General features: G+C 43.2%; 1 protein-coding gene across 3 annotated transcripts in view; it reads left to right on the plus strand.

The window, feature by feature from the left end:
• The window catches only part of C6H3orf52 (chromosome 6 C3orf52 homolog), a 42,996-nt gene that overhangs the window by 17,332 nt on the left and 8,495 nt on the right, over positions 1-17,169 (plus strand). For 2 of the 3 annotated variants that reach the window (XM_087818156.1, XM_087818157.1), the window contains exons 4-6: positions 2,492-2,562; positions 6,273-6,454; positions 10,849-12,221. In XM_087818156.1, coding sequence (XP_087674282.1) covers positions 2,492-2,562; positions 6,273-6,454; positions 10,849-10,853 — 258 coding nt within the window. In that variant the 3' untranslated portion in view covers positions 10,854-12,221. Of the gene's footprint in view, positions 1-2,491; positions 2,563-6,272; positions 6,455-10,848; positions 12,222-17,169 lie in introns of those variants that run through there. The other variant, XR_015714666.1, reaches the window with a different exon arrangement.

Here is a 17,169-nt window from a genome sequence, read left to right on the forward strand (position 1 = left end):
TCATATTGCTTCCCTTTCACCCACAGGTGCATATGAGATGCATAGAAAGAACCTTATGAAATATATTTTTTTAATGATCTGATTTGCAGATGATAAAAGTAAGGTGCACTGAAGTGAAAGGACTCCTGACCCCCAGCTTCCCAGCCAAATATGTTCAGGAACAAAAATGAGGAACTTGGAGATATTGTTGTTTTATTGTCAGATTGAGAACCCCCTTTCTTCCACTTAGGCCAGTTTCCATAATTTTCTGGATGTGGAAGGTAAATGGGAGTGGATATTGGCATACTCTGTCCTCTCCCTTGCTTTGTTGCCTTGCTTGTGTGAGCACAGTTTTCCTAGCCCCTCTCATATCTCACCGCCAGAGTTTTCTCTGAGGGTTGGGGCCATTTCTCTGCTAAAGCCAGCCCATTAGCTATGTGCATGTGCTGGATGCGGGAGTTAGGATGGCACCTCTGGTAACCTACGGGAGGGAATTTCCCTTATTCTGGAAGCTGTTTTTTAATTAGCCAATATGCCTGGCTCTCATAATCAGCTCACTGGGCTCCTAGCTCAGTCTGCACCCAGCCTCTTAAGCACAGTTTGGGAGACACCAGAGCAAGGGCTAAGGAGACCCCTGTTTCTTTGGGCCCAAAGTAGATAGTGTGGTTAACAGCTTCCAAATACGTAAATATGTCCTAATTACAGCAGGGGACTATGCCACCAAAAAGAACCTTTGAGTGGACACTAAAAGTGATCTGGTATACCACTCCATCTTTTAAATTTTTAACTTGAATGTTTTTCTGAGCACCTGCTATGTGCAAAACACAGTACTAGGTCTTAAGGATTAATAAAGGAAGGAAGGGAAGGAGGGAAAAGAGAAGATTGGAAGGAAGGTGTCCATATAAGAATGTCCAAATTTGTAGAGAATTTTTATGAGTTCATTTGAGATAAACTGATATCATGGTGGGGAGCAAGATCTCAAATGCTCTCAAGAATGACTGTTTTGCAGTTTCTTAAATATGTTCGGAATTAAGGAGGGAACATAGGGAAGATCACATGAAGATGTGTGAAATGAAGGCAAGGAAATCTCTATGATTAGATTATAGGATAGTTAACAAGATTATATGCTTCCTTGTGGGTCTGAAAAAGAGGAATACTCCTGGCATTTCAAAGGTGTGTTAACCTAGATGCCTAGATGTGCAAGAACAATGAACAGAATTTGCTTAAAGCAAATTAAAACAATGTAAAGCACAATGTTATACCCTTCAGATTGGCAAAAATCTAAAAGTCTGGTAACACTAAGTGCAACAAGGTTGTGGGAAATGGACCACTTTCACATTCTTTAAGAAGAGTAAAATGGAAAACAATTTGGCAAGATCTAGCTCAGTTGGAGATGTCCTTACTCGTGGACCCACCAAGTCGATTTCTTGGCGTATGCCCAAGGGAAACTCTTACACGTAAGAGAAGAGAGGCACAGAGATATTCAAGGGTGGTATTTTTAGCATAGTTTGTAACAGGAGAAAATTGGAAACAATGCACATGACCGTCTTTGAGGAATGGAAAAGTTGGCACCGTCATTTAATGAAATCTCCGCAGAAGTTAGGAAAGGCCTTCATCTAGATGCACCATTATGGGTAAATCTCAAACATAATTTCAAATGAAAAAAAAAAATCATAAAAGATTATGTAGACTATGGTGCATATTTTATTTTAATAAAAACACTAAATTACATACTGCTGTGATTACAGCAGGAAGTATTACATTTATAAAGCATGCGTGAGAAGGATACACGCCCACTCCAGGACAATGGCTTGCACTGGGCAGGGGAGGGAGGGAAGATGGAATTGTGTAAGAAGAGTAGCTTTAGCTTTGCTCTGTTTCTTACAGTGAAAAGCTGAACTGAATGTGGTAAAATGTGAAGGCAAGAATCCTGGGCCATGGGAACTCAGGTGTCATTATTTTTTGTGATGACAATATTTCACGCGTAAAAAAAAAAAACTTCATTATCTTTGCAATTATGCAGCAGCCCCACTTGGTCCCATTTTCCAGGGAAAGTGCCCTCCCTGTGGTCTATCATGGCCATTTCTTCTTACAATGAAGCTCTAGAGAAAGAAAAGAAGAGCCCTTGTCCAGTGATGTGCCAGGCCCTGAGTGGGCTGTCCTGCCGTCTCCCCAGCCACTGCGTGTTCTCTCCTTCCTGTGTTCCTTGGGGTCTGTGTGGGCTCAGGCTGCTGACCACTGTCATCATTAAGGCCACAAAGTGTCAGTGCAATATATGAGAGATGTGGAAAATCCCAGCCTGGCCACTTGTTCCTTAGGAAATGAGATTCTTTTAAGTGAGGGTGAACTTCATCTTTGGTTGATGCCAGGCCCACCCCTTTCTTCTTCACGATCCAGTCTTTGGATAAGTTAGTTTCTAGCTAGTGTGGAATCTCCTTTGGGAGTGGTTTTGCTTCGTCAGGTGATACGCAGTAGCATGGGTGGTGGTTTTACTTGTTCCTGTTTGTTTCAGCTCACAGATGTGTACAGCTCGTCCCCGTCTCTGAGTCGTTATTTTACTTCAGTGGAAGCAATGGACTTCAGGTAAGAATGCAGAGAATCTGGAAAGCGACACTTTTTACCTAGAAGGACTTCCCGAGTCTCAAAGCACAAAGGGAACCAACGATAGAATTGTAGTGTCAGGGCTGGGAGGGTCTTTAGACACCAACTATCTCAACTCCCTAATTCTGCAAAGGAGAACAGTGAAGCCCAGGTTAATTAGATAACTCAACAAGGTCACACAGAAGAGAGGAAAAGCCAGTCCCAGGCACACCATTCCTGTTTAACAGAGAATGCACAAATGAACTGAGACTACAAACAGAAATAGATCTCAGATAGGGATGTGATGTAAATGATAGAAGCCAGGTATTGGCTTGTGATTTTGAGCAACACAAGTAATACAGGAGCCCACGTTCCTTTTATAATATGAAAAATATGAAGATATGTACTACAGGGAAAGTCTGCCTTCTGTTCTCCACCCCCGCCCCTCTTACCCACAGACACTGTGTATGCCAGTCAATTCCATACACATAGTGAATTCCACTCCCTTCTACAGAATGAACAGTCATCAGCAGTTTGGTGTGATTTCTTCTATACATGTATTTACCGTACATACTGTATGTACTCCACATGTATAGCATGTGCACACACACATATTTTTCTTTTGAAATTTCCTCCTAATCTTTAATGTTTTTGTCTGTGTCAATAAACACATCCTTTTGTATTGTTAAGACAAAATTTACCTGACTAAGCTTTATTATCTGCTATTCCTAAGGTACCCCTGGAATGTGACCATGAAAGGCATTATTCCTTTGAGCTTCCCCTCTCTAACCATACATTTCCAAAGCCCACAGTATGAATAGATCTGAAAGGGGAAGCGTGTGAAGCAGGTGTAGCACAACAGGGTAGGACGGAATGGACCTGACCTCTGGAAGCTCATGCAGGGGCAGGTTGCCTTGGCAGCACTAGTCTTCCTTCTTTGCGGATTCCTATGTACATCTTACCTTATGGAGACTCTTTTTTCTTTTAAACTTTACTTTTCAATTACAGTTTACATTCAATATTATTTTTATTACTTTCAGGTGTACAGCATAGTAGTTAAACAATCATATCCCTCACGCAGTGCTCCCCTGGTATTTCCAGTACCCATCTGACACCACACGTAGTTATTACGATATTATTGACCGTATCCCCTATGCTGTACTTTACATCCCTATGACTGTTTTATAACTACCAATTTGTACTTCTTAATCCCTTCACCTTTTTCACACAGTCCCCCAACCCTCCTCCCATCTGGCAACTATCAGTCTGTTCTCTGTATCCAAGAGTCTGTTTTAATTTTGTTTATTTTGTTAATTAGATTCCATATATAAATGAAATCATACGGTCTTTGTCTTTCTCTGACTGACTTATTTCTCTTAGCATAATACCCTAGGTCCACGCGTGCTGTCGCAAATAAGATTTCATTCTTTTTTTACAGCCGAGTAAGGTGACTTCTCTGGCATTGCTCGATTTAATCATAAATTGTTAGTATTATTAAAACACCAATAGAAAAGGGAGAAATGCATAATTAGACCCAATATGCTTTCCTCCATGCACCTGCCCCAACTTGCAACTCAAAGACTGAGACAGAGTTGAGAGAAGGATGTATTCCCAGCTTGAAGGGCTTTCCCAAGAATACAGCCTCCGATTATGAGTTTAGAGGAGGTGGGATTGATAATGGATTGGGGTTGAGACTGGGAAAAACCCATCAGAAAAATGAGTGAAACGTAGTTAGAAATCTGAAGACTTACTGTTAGAAAATCTGCCTCTAAAAGCTATTGATATTAGTATTTTGGATAAAGAAATTCTGCCTGGGAAACATTTTTGCTTCATTTTTAAAAGTCTAGGCAGAGTTTCAACAATGTTGAAATGAGGAACCAAAGCCATTGCCTCCAAAAACGCCATTGCTGCCTGTGAGCAGGAGACAGCCATGTGCCCTGCTGACATTTGTGTCAACAGGGTGATCCTGACCTCTTTCCTGGACCCGCCTAATGGGAACCTGGGAAATGCCCATTGATTCATGAGCTGCTGGACCCACATAGGTGGTGGGCATTTGAGCCAAAGCCCACAGGGTTCTCTGCTTCCCTGAAAATCCCTTTTCTCCTCCTCAGAATTCAGCCCTTTGTAAATTCACCCCGAGACCTGAGTTGGCGGGGTGACAGTGGGCTCCCCAGGCTGTGTTAGGCAGAGCAGTCCTCTCATTCAGCATCTGGCCTGGTCTTCCCCAAGTCAGCCTCTGGTCTTTTCCATGAGCCACCCCCAGTCCTGGCCGGTGGGAATTCAGGGTGGCTGTGTGAAGATGTGACCATCATTAGCGGTAATTAGAAGATAAAGCACAGGGACACCTGTAAACTAGAGCTGCTGGCTTAGAGTTTGAAAGTGCATTTTTCAGCCTGCCTGTAGTGGCATCCTTGAAACTCTTTCTCCAGAGTCTCGACTGTTATTCTTTTGAATGACAGGGTTTGGCACATTTCTTGGCTGCCTTAGAGTTTCTAAACTGTCAGCCTCCTTAATGTAAAGGAATTGGCGTATGTGACCTCTGGCCACACGAGGGAGCTCTTTGCCTGTCCTTAACTGGGGCAGCATTCACTACTGGGACCGGTGCTTTTTTTTCCTCCTTTTTAAAAAAACTATGTTTTTATTGATTTTAGAGAGAGAGGAGGGGAGAGGGAGAGAGAGATAAAAACATCGATGAGAGAGAAGCATCAATTGGCTGCCTCCTGCATGCCCTCTACTAGAGGTCAAACCCACAGCCTGGGCATGCACCCTGACCAGGAATGGAACTGATGACCTCATGGTTCATGGGTGAGCGCTCAACCACTGAGCCACACTGGCTGGGCGGGACTGGAGCTTCTATAAGACTTGCCTTAGGGTGAGAGTCTCAGATGTGATCACCTCTTAATTATTTTATTGCTTGCTCTTAATTTGGATCTTCTTGAAAGTAATAGGATAATTGTGGAAAAATCTTAATGTTGATGTAACATTTAACAAATAATGTAATCTTATCAACTGAGAATAGCCCTATGATTATTTTTATTTTGGCAATGGGAAAAATAGGTTCTAGGAAGACAGCACTTCTTTTCCTTAGGTCCCCTTCCTAAGAGCTGCAAAGCTGGCAGCCTCAGGAGTGGAAATGGGACAGAACAAGTTTCTTAGTTTGGGGACAAACTGAGGAGGTATGATTTGCTGCTGGTACACAGGGCAGTCAGTGGGAGCCCAGGAGTTCTGCACCCCTGATGGCAGGGAGCTTTGGACCCTATCTTAAACAATAATGAACTGGCTAAAGTGAATAGCTCTGACTAACGCGCACTTGCTGGGGCAGGGAAAGGAGTGTAGTGTGAGCACATGGAGAAGGGAACACCAGGGGAGAAGAGAGCTTTCCTTGCCTGCCTTGGGGGTCAAAGGCGGGTGTTGGGCAGATAGTGTGCCAGCCCTTGGATCTTCCTTGACAACAGCCGGGTCACATCTCTCTCTTCAAAGGCCTCTCAGTGGACTCCTAGGGGATGTGTTCTAGGTGGAAGGAAGAAGTGAGGATCACCGGGACGTTTTGTGCTGGACCTATGGAGGAGGGTTCCTCTAGGACAGCACACCCTCTGCTATTTTATATTTGGAAGAACATGAGGAACTAAAAGAAATATTATTGCTAAAACCAATTCCAGAGTTGTAATGCGATTCAGTTATATTTGACTTTCTCTGTTTAATTTGCCTTTCAGAGAGGAGAATGCCACAATAACCTACCACCTGCAGTTTGAGGTTCCATCGAAAGATGACAATTTTCTGAAGTATATGATGAGTGAGGAGTTGGTGCTGGGCATTTTGCTACAGGATTTCCATGATCAGAACATGTCTGCTTGTGAGGCTCTGGGGCTTGATCCAGAGTCCCTCTTGCTCTACGGTAAGTCGAGGAAGTCAAGAAGACAGAGTTGTGACCGTAAACAAGTGAACCATCCTGGGGACAAGTGGTTTGGGTAGATTTCTATGCAGGTGATGTTTCATGTTCTGTGGAGGTTATACAGTCTCTGCCCTCCACCCTGAGACTGAGTAGTTGGGGGAAAATCATGAAAAAAATAATTGAACTATCAAGATGGGGATTGCTGAATGTTTCCTTGTTATAGTTCCCCCATGTGCTAAGCCCCATACCCCACTTCATAGTGTCATTAGTGCACTCATACTTCATTTTATTGCGCTTTGCTTTCTTGTGCTTCACAAATGTTGCATTTTTCACAAATTGAAGGCAAGACCCTTCACAAGCAAAAATATTTGACTCGCTTTATTTCCACCCTCTCTTTATTGCTGTGACCTGGAACCCAACGCGCAACATCTCTGAGGCAGGACTGTAAACCTCATGGAAACACCACAGTTTCATAAGAGAAGGAAGTGTTAAAGAACTTTAAATAAGCCATATAGCTAAATCATTGAAAGGTTATCTCGGTATGGGGACTTACCTCTTTTTCTGTTGAAGGCCGCTGAGTTCATTAAGAAATTAATAGAGGGGCATAAAAAGGCAAATTAATCTCTCTGCTGAGAAAATTTTAATAAATTGACTCATCCACTTTTAAAACGAAGAGCAGAGTGAGCAAATTAATATGTTGTTTAATAAGCATAGAAGACACCCTGCTTGTCAGGAGCACTTTGAACACTCTGCACGAGACCTGGCGAAAAGGAAGGTGGGGGGTGGACTTACTGCAGCTTTGACATGTCCTTCTGTGTGTCTCCCGAAGCCTGGCCCCTCTCTCCGTCTCCTCACTTCCCACTCCGAGTCCCCCTCGGAGATGCACCGGCTCTCCTTAGCCCCAGGTGCCCACAGTCGTGGGTGTCTTATTTCCCCGTCGACCATCCGTCAGAAGCACTCTCTGCACATTAGTAGTAGTCAGTCCTAGTGGGATGAATGGGACGGGCAGATCAGAGGAGATGTGCTTAGCACCAGGCACGTTGCCAGAGCCCAGCATCAGGGGGTGGAACAGAGAGGTTATAAAGCCCCCTTGGGACAACAGCGTGAGAGCTGGCGTTTGTCATGATGGGACTGATTTCCTGATGACAGGAGGTGAGAGGAGACTAATCTCGGCCTCGGGACGCAGAAAGTTGTAGTAAGCAGTTCTTAAAGCCTCCCTAGAAATGATAGAAAGAAAGACATTCAGAAGGCCAAATTTCAGCTCACTGGGATAGCCTCCAATGAATAGTTTCCCCACAGAGCAGCTGAATAAATGCAGCATGTCTGTGGGCCAAGCTGATGGTGCACATGTGTGGAGTGAAGGGTTATGCACCCTCTACAAGAATTTTAGGAAGAAAAGAAGGAAGGAGGGAGGAAAGAAAAAGCAAGAAAAAAGATAGAGAAAGAAAAAGAAAGTAAGAAGAAAGAAAAGAAAGAAAAAGAAAGAGAGAGAGAGAGAAAGAGGGAGAGAAAGAGAGAGAGAGAGAGAGAAGGAAGGAAGGAAGGAAGGAAGGAAGGAAGGAAGGAAGGAAGGAAGGAAGGAAGGAAGGAAGGAAGGAAGGAAGGAAGGAAGGAAGGAAGGAAGGAAAGAAAGAGAAAGAAAGAAAGAAAGAAAGAAAGAAAGAAAGAAAGAAAGAAAGAAAGAAAGAAAGAAAGAAAGAAAGAAAGAAAGAAAGAAAGAAAGAAAGAAAGAAAGAAAGAAAGAAAGAAAGAAAGAAAGAAAGAAAGAAAGAAAGAAAGAAAGAAAGAAAGAAAACCGAGGGCCCCCTCCTGTGTAAATTGGTGAGAGAGGGAGTCTACGCTACACGAGATGCTCTGACCACGCTGCTGTGGTGACTGGTCTTTATTTTCCCAGCCCCCTCTGTAAATACTGTGGTTACCAGTTCTTTCCAGACATAGGCGAGGGAGGGGGGAGGGTAAGAAAAGGTTTGAGAGTATTACGAGGTTGGGAGTATAATAAAGGGTGTGTTGCTTTTGAGGCCAGAGACATTTCCTGCCACTGGCCCTGGGGGTGCTCCCCAGGAGACTGTACTTTTTCTCTCAGACATTTCTTCTGGGGGCCTCCTGTGACCCCCATGGGCTTGGTGGGTTAAATCCACTTCTGCGATGAGCTGGGTGGCTAGTTTTCTACAAAGATGTTTTAATTCTTCAAAGAGCAGAGATTCTTATAATTGTTGGGTTCATGTACCCCTTAGAGAATTAGAAGACAGCCAAGTGCCTTCTCCCCAGAATAAAAAGCACAGAACACCTCCCCCTACAAAACATTTTACAATTTCAGGGATTCCAAGGACTCTCTGAGTCCACTCTGTGGTTCCTTTAGGGTTCATGGGTGTGTGTGTGTGTGTACTTGAGAGTCAGAACCTTAAATTAGGCTCTAATTTGGATTCGAGGGGCATTTTATGTGTATATCTCATTTTCTAATTTGAAAATACAATGACTGATGTAGGTGCAGGCATATTTTGATGCCTTATAAAAATAAAAACTTCCCTTACTGTTATAACTAGAAGGGAATTTTTATATTTATCTTTTCTTCCCAGTTTCATTCTGAGATATAATTGACTTCACACATACTGCACAGTGATTACCACAGTAAGTTCAGTTTATATACATCACCTCACATGGCTACAGATAAAGAACAAAAATTCAGCAGAGTAAACTTTAGAGATCTAATTGGTTTCCTTGGGTGATTCATGAATCAAGCAGCCTCCCATTTAGTAAACAGAAAGGTGCACAGAGGAACTATACTAAATGGAAGGGTTTTATAAGCAGAAAGAGGGTGGGGCAAGGAAATTGAAAGAGTGGATTATTTCAGGCAAGGTGACCTTCCCTTAGGGGAGGACTGGGGGTTTTGTCAGGCAGATTACCTCACCAGTGACCCAGAAATTCCAGAGTGGCTTTCGGCCTTTCTCAGGAAAAAGGTTAAGCAGTAAGTCTTGGTGGGGCTTAGCAAAAGTGACTTCATTCTGAGTCTGTTGTTTTCTTTTGAACCATACAAAAATTTTCTCCTTGTGATAAGACTTTTTAGGGTCGTCCCTCTCAGCAGCTTTCAAATGTACCACATCTCAGTGTTAACTATAGTCACAATATTGTACAGTACGTCCCCAGTACTTAGGTATGTTATAACTGGAAGTTTGAAGTTTGTACTTTTTAACCACTTTCACCCAAATTACCCCCCGCACACACACACATGAACCACCAATCTGCTTTCTTTTTCTATCAGTTTCATTTTTTTTTAAGATCCCACATATAAGTGACACCCTGCAGCATTTGTCTTTCTCTGTCTGACTTATTTCACTTAATATCCTCAAGTTTAAAAGAATTTTGTTTAATGGATTAACTCCTTCCCCCTCCCCGTCTTTGAGCCTGTGCACCTTATGGATGGGTGGGGCCTGGGTATAAGGAGGAGAAGTCGGTTTTGCAAATGTCAAACAGTGGCTTCTTTTGGACTTCGGGGGCTATTTTGAATCTGGGTTAGTTATTTTGCCCTGGTTTCTCACAGGGAAAGGAGCCAGCTGGTAGACTGAGGGGCAACAAAGGCAAAAACCAGGGGTCCACTGAGGCACTGGCTGCTGACATAGGCACCTGTGTGAATCCTGTCCTTGAAAGGACCACCTGGGGCATCAAGGGAAACCATTCTGGTTGTTCATAGATTCTCCAGAAAACCTGGAGAGTTCAGCCAAAGAACACTAACTTTCGTTGAGGGGAGTTCTGCACCCGCCTACCCTCCTCAGGGATATTTGACAATGTCTGCAGGCATTTTGAGTTGTCACTATTGGGAGTGTATGTTGGATACTAATATCTAGCAGGAGGTCAGGGATTCTTCTTATACGTCTTACGGTGCTGTCTACTACAAAGAATTACCCAGCCCCCAGTGTCAACTGTGAGAGCCCCGTGGCGGAGCACGAAAAGATCTCTACGCAGTGTCCCAGGCCCTTGCGTTGCCACCGACCCCTTAGTTGGGCCAGCTCACACCATTTCCCTGGTCAGAATTTCTCATGATAGATTGTGCATCTTTTAAAAAACTGAAAATTCGGAGGTATTTTTATAGTGAGATCATGAAAAAGGACTGAATGTTAAAATGTCCTCAGTATCCAAAACACTTCAACAAATGTTATTTGTCATGAATTATACCCAAACAAATGAGCCAACAATGTGCTACTTGATTTTGGGAAGGATTCAGAGGTGCGTGTGTGTGTGTGTTGACTGAAGAGTAAATTTCCTCTGTTAGGAATTTACAAATATCCCAATTTTATCCAAATATATATTCAAACCAAATAAAGTCAAGTGAAAACATGCATGTTTAAAAGAATCATAATTTTTTAAAAAATTAGTGTCTTTTGTTTGTATTTTCTTTTCAGAGTGAAGCAGTGGAGGCCGGTCTGTGTCTGAAAGCGGTGCTCCCCTGAGTTGTGGGATGAAGACAATTCATTCTATTTTACAGAAAAGATACTGTGAATTAACATAGAAAGACTTGGAATGACCTCCTGATTGTGCACAGTTATGCCAACAAGCAAAACAGCACCGAGAGCTGCTCTGGCTTCACTCGTGATGAAGACAGGAAGCCAGATGGGGCAGGGCGACGGGGCAGCTGGTTGACTTTTGGGTGTGAGGTCATTACTATTCTTGAAGCACCAGCTGTCTCCACCCACATGCGGACACTTTCCCTTTCGAGCACAGGGAGAGGAGGCGGCCAGGTGAGGGCGACTTGAGCCAGTGGCTCACTGGGATCCCCTCCCACTCACCATCACATTAAATCTACCTCTAAGCAAGCCTGTGTGGAAAGGGAAGGCACTTAACAAGACCCGAGCAGCACGGTTCTGGGGCTGCGTTCAGGACCTGCAGCTGCATTTTTTAGCAAACCAGCCGGCAGGCACATCATCCGATGTTACTGTTATTCATAGCTGTAGAAATGAGATGTGTGTCTTTAAATTACTTCGCGTGTCCTCACTGTGGGTGACTCCTGGACACCTCTGCTAGGAACATGGTTCCCTGTGAGTGTTGAACACTCTGCTCTCATTTTGGAGAGTTTTTCCAAGTATATTTTCACAACCTTCCATCAGGGAATCATGAAGACTCCTTACCGCCTGCTGTGGCTGTTGCACCCCGGCTTTTCATGACCCGGTGCCAATGGCCTTCCTGTAGGACTTTGTGTCTCCTTATGAAGGTGGTTGTGAAACAGGAAGGACCACGCTCTGAAACTAACTGTTGGAAGCTTAATGCCAGTTCATTTGCAGGGTGGGGGAATATCAGTGGCTGGATCGGTCATTTGCAGACATAGCCTTGCCTGCCATGAGAGAACAGAATATTTTTTTCTCGGGCAAATTGTTTGCTGGAACTTTTCCAGGAGGAAGAGTTTGTGGTCCTACAGTGAGAGCTCCTTAGCCCTAACATCTCGGTTAGGTCGGCCTCGGGTGGAAGTTAGCGTGGGGTAGCTGTGCCCGGGGATGTGTGCGTGCTGTCTCAGGGAGACTGGCCTTGAGTTCTTTAGGACCCTGGGCTCTGGGTGATGTGAAAACTTTCCTTCTTATTTAATGAGAAGATATGTTTATTATAACTGTCTCATTTTGATGATAGTTCCTCAAACTAGCGAAGCAGGTGAATTATCCTGCTTCCTCTTTATTTTTTACATGTCAAGTATAAGCTTTAGTGTGTTTGTACTTTTTAGAAAATAGCGGAGAACTTTCATGGAAAAGGATTTTAAAATGTTTATGATAAATTATTTTTGCCTCTGCATTGTCGCATTTGCATTTGCTCCATTGGCGTGGACTCTCCAGGGCTGATGTGGGTGGGTGTTTTCTTGCAGTAAATGGTGTTGGAAGTGATTTTCTCATTTCCCTGAAGGCAGCTTCCCCTTCTGAGGGAATCAGATTGAACCCGGGTGGGCAGAGTCCTCTGTTTCGGTGAGTGCAGCGCAGGCACTTACCTTCCCCTTCCTCCCAGGCCCCTCTCTGGCAGGGCCGGGTGTTCAGAGGGCCTGGGACTGGAAGGAGGGGCTGCTTCATATCTGGGGTCAGTGCTTCTGTGAATTAACTAAGGGGTTGGTTTTGATCTTCCCTTCTCCTTTGGAAAGCACCAAAATGCAAGTACCTTGTCCTGGGTTTTGACCACTTGCGAGTCATAGGATTTTCCATAGGGTAAACTCTGTGGCCCATGTGGTGTGGAAAGAACTGATCTTTGTGACTAAAGCATTTTGGGGGGTTTGGAAAAAAATGACACATATACACTGCTCTGCTATCAGAGGTGAATCTGTTATCACACATTTTAATGACAAGCATAATGCCTGGTGCATAATAAGGTTTTAGCAAATACCTGTGAAATATTTCAATGATTTGAGAAATAAAACTGGTCTTTTCTGGAAGTCCCTTAGGTATGGATACAGCCAATCAGAAGAACCCATCCCCCCAACCCCAACAAAAATTCTGTCCAAAAATTCTTAGTTCAAATTTTTTTTGCCTTGCAATTTAACTTAGTTCTGCAGATTTTTTAATGATGAGTTTTGCAGAAGGCAATCAATAGAAGACACCAGTGAAGAAAGTAGTGATAAGCAAAGAAACTTCTGGTCTTATAGGGAGTCAGGCTCTGCACAGATGAAAAAAGGAACAACAGGGGGAAAAAAAGGTATTGAAATTAAATAAAGACATACTATAGAGCTGTGGGTGGTCAGAGAAAAGAGTAGCCATTATAGTTTAATTGGAAAAATCTTTGTCTAGGAAGTAGGGCATAAACTGATCCTGAAGCAGTGGTGGGATTTGAATTAACAGCTTTGCCTTTCTTTACACGTTTGTGTCATATTAGGATCAGGTGCACGTTATCTCCTTTCCCGTTTAGACTCTGGACATAAACTTCTGCCCTATTCAGAGTCTGATTGGTGCTGAGAAAAATGGTAGCCGTCTCTCTAAGTCTTTCCTTCTCTGCTCCCACTTCTGTTCCATTGCTTTAAAATAAGTTAATTCACATTCTTACTGCATTTCTGGCAGCTGCATCCAAACACATCCTTCAGTATTTTTCTTTATGATTAGAGATCATATCCTCTTAGTGTTAGAAGGTAGTCCCCTCCTCTTATAGTTAAGAAACCAAGGTCTGGAGAGTTAAGAAGACAAACCCAGAGCCCCCCAGTTTTGGGGAGCAAAGCTCAGCACACTGGACAACCACACACCATCAATAACCTCCCACCCTGATGGGCACCCCAGGGTCATGCCCAGTTCAGGCGTGGTTGATATCTGGGAATTTACAAGAAGCATGAGTGGAGAGAGGACAGGGGTAAGTTGAGAAGTGTCATCAGCAGACTGTAGAAGATTCTGTGGGATTATGATGACACTCAGTCCTTCCCCAAGTACCTTGCAAAAGACCCCTCTGTAAGAAAGGGGAGGGACTAAGAACTGAGGCCTTCTCAGATCCAGTGGTTTTTAAGTTGCTTTCTGAACACAAGACACTGACTTGGAAGAGAACAGAGTCACAGAAACGGAAACAATCTCTTATTCTCTGAAGGTTTCTGTGGAGTTCTGGGGACTTACCTCTTTCATGCTGCTTATGCTCCTCCATCCCCAAGAATAGTTGTAGCCCTTGTCACCCACGGTTGTCCTACTAACATTAACATTTTAATTTATTCAGTGTCAACGGTAGATTTTCCTCACCTCTTTGCCCTTTTTCTTTACCGCTTTTCTGTTCTAAATAAAAATTTATTCACTGACTCAGGTTACTTATAGGTACTAGTATGAACGCAAACCAGAAACCACAGAGCCCACAGTAGCTGCATAAAATGTGCCTCTGAGAACTCTGGCTGTGTGCAGTTGAGACCAGCATGAGGAGGGGAGTTTTCTGATGTATTTGTGACTTGAAGTTACAACTTAAATCCTCAGCCTCATTTTTAAAAAAAAAATCAATAACAGGAATTTTTTAACTAAGGGGCTGCATCCCCAACCCCTTGGAATTGTATACAAATACTATGTGTGTGTGTGTGCATTTTCTGTGAAGAAGGTACACAACTTTCATCAGAAATCCTGAAATTTGTAAAAAGGACCAGCATTACATACAGACATTGGAGGTATTTCAAAGCACTCCCAAAGGGCTCTCCTGCTCAAAAATAATTCCCTTTCACAATCCCTCAAATTTTGTTATAAGAACAACTTTCTTTGGTTAAGCATTTATACTTAATATGTTCCTGATAAAAGGCACATACTATTTCAGACACGTAATGCTTTTGCAGGATAAGACTCAAACAAATATACTTATCATGTTGTACTAAGAACATTTGAACCTATCAGCTTTCATAATAGTTCAATATTCAAGTGAATAATTCCAGTGTAAAACCCAGAATTTCAGGTTTCTGCCTTGCACATCAGCACATGGTTTTTCTCTACATCATAAAGATTTTGGTTTCCCTTTGCTCATTCATTTATTCAGGGTCTATGTTAAATAAATTACATATATTAGGTGTAATCCTCCTGTTTATGGGTGAAAAGGCTGAGCCTCCAGGTTACATGCTCAGGGTCATGGAGGCAGGAAGAGAGAACTGTTGTAGGCGGTGGGAAGGCCCAGGTGTTAGACGGGTGGGTTCAGACCAGACCTGGGTTCAGCAACCTCGGAACTTGAGTTCTGGCTAGGGAAGAATTCAGAGCCAAGGCCCAAACTATAAGAGAACATTTATTTGGTAAATCACAGAGGTAGAAAAAGTAATTTTTAGAAGAAATGGGCTTAGGAAACAAGTTATAGAGGCAAAGGAAGGGCCCTTGGAGCTTGGGAGTGAGGAAGCTAATGGTCACGCACCTTCTGGGGAGGGGGATTGGAGGGGAAGGGAAAGGTAAGGGCATGCGCCCAGGAGGGAGAGCTCACTGGGTCCTGTCCTAAGGTTTTAAGGATGGAGATTTTAGGGGAGGTCCCAGGGGAAGATCTCAATAGAATATTCAGTAGTTTCCAAGGTGTGTCCTTTCAGGATTGTGGTCTCCACTGATGGTTTGGTTGGTGCTGGGGCAGGGGGTCATTACCCAATGCAGGTGGTCCTGAGGTCAGCCTTGGCGTCACTTGTCTGGTTTTGCTGCTTTTCTGGGCCCTGGAGCTAAAATACAACTGAGGCCCAGCTGGGCGTGGCTCAGCGGTTGAGCGTTGACCTAGGATCCAGGCAATTGGGGTTCGATTCCCGGTCAGGGCACATACCCAGGTTGTGGGCTTGATCTTCAGTTGGGGCCGTGCAGGAGGCAGCCGATCAATGACTCTCTCATCATTGATGTTTCTGTCTCTCTCTCCCTCTCCTTTCCTCTCTCTGACATCAATAAAGATATATTTAAAAAATAAATAAATAAATAAATAAAATACAACTGAGGCCTAGATGTTATCTCTAGGGAGTAAAGGTCAGAGGGTCCATGATCAGCTATATGCTAGGGCAGGAAAGGTCACCCTGGGGGTGAGGTCCTACCTACAATTGTCCTTTGCTAGGTGCCCAGGACTTTCGACCCTAGTGACCTTTTGTACCTGGCCCATCGTCCTTACTCTGCTCATGTCTGTCTAACTGGCTACCACAGAACCAGGATTTAAACAATTGATTATCTGACTCTAGAGTCCACACACTGTCCCTTAAGCCATGTTAACATCTTGTACCTGCCACCACCCATGCCTCCTTTTGAACTTGAGTGAATCTTGGCCAAGGGTAAAAGTTAGGGTTCCATGTGAAAGAATTCTGCTAAAAAGAGGAAGTTAGCCAGGATAAGACACTAAGATGTGATTGGCTTTTTAGCTGAAAACCACTGACTGGCTGAAGTCTCAGCAAACCTGTGTTGACACATCCAATCTCAAGCCACTGGATTTATCCTCATTGGGCACTTAGAACATTTTAAATAACAAGATTACTTAACTTTGGTTAGTTTTGGGGGAAAAAACAACAAACACATGAGCATCTACTGCTTGTATAACAAATGGCTTACTATTTTAAAATCCCTAAAATTAAAACAATGCATGGGTTAAAACAGGAAGTTGAGAACACAGGTGTGGATATAGAAATAGTCTAATTTGTTAATTGTTATTGGGCTCACTCATCTAATTTGTGGTTTAAGATTTCCATACCATTTTATGAGTTACAGCAATACCCCAACACATTTCTGTTTAGTTTATCTCAGTTCTGATTGTTTAGGGCAGGGGTCTACAGACATTTTGTGTGTGTGTGTGTGTGTGTGTGTGTGTGTGTGTGTGTGTGTGTGTGTTTACAGGGCCCAAAATAAATATTTTTGGCTTTTTTTTGGGGGGGGAGGGTGCAGGACCCACAGTGTGTATCATAATTACTTGAATCTCCTGTGGTACCTGAGGCATTATATAAGCAAATGACCATGGCTGTATTATTCCAATAATGTTTTATTTAAAAAAATAGTCAGTTGGCCAGATTTGGCCCATGGGCCACAGTTTGATTACCACTGTTCTAAGAGTATTCATAATTCTAGGAGCACTGAAGAAAAGATGAGAGAAAATAGTCAGAACATATAAAGAAGTGCTTATTCTAGAAGGGATGTGTGTATGCATGATTTTCCCCACGCGGACCTTTTATTCATATTTTATACATGACATAGTATTTAATACACACATATACCATAGAGTAGAGGCTCTTCTATGTAGTACATTGAAAGAACACGAAGTTGGAAGCCAGGAAATCAGATTCCAGGTAAAGAGCTGCCAGTAACTTGCAACATTACTTT

This window comes from Miniopterus natalensis, chromosome 6, assembly GCF_054644295.1.
Source record: "Miniopterus natalensis isolate mMinNat1 chromosome 6, mMinNat1.hap1, whole genome shotgun sequence".
Taxonomy (NCBI): domain Eukaryota; kingdom Metazoa; phylum Chordata; class Mammalia; order Chiroptera; family Miniopteridae; genus Miniopterus; species Miniopterus natalensis.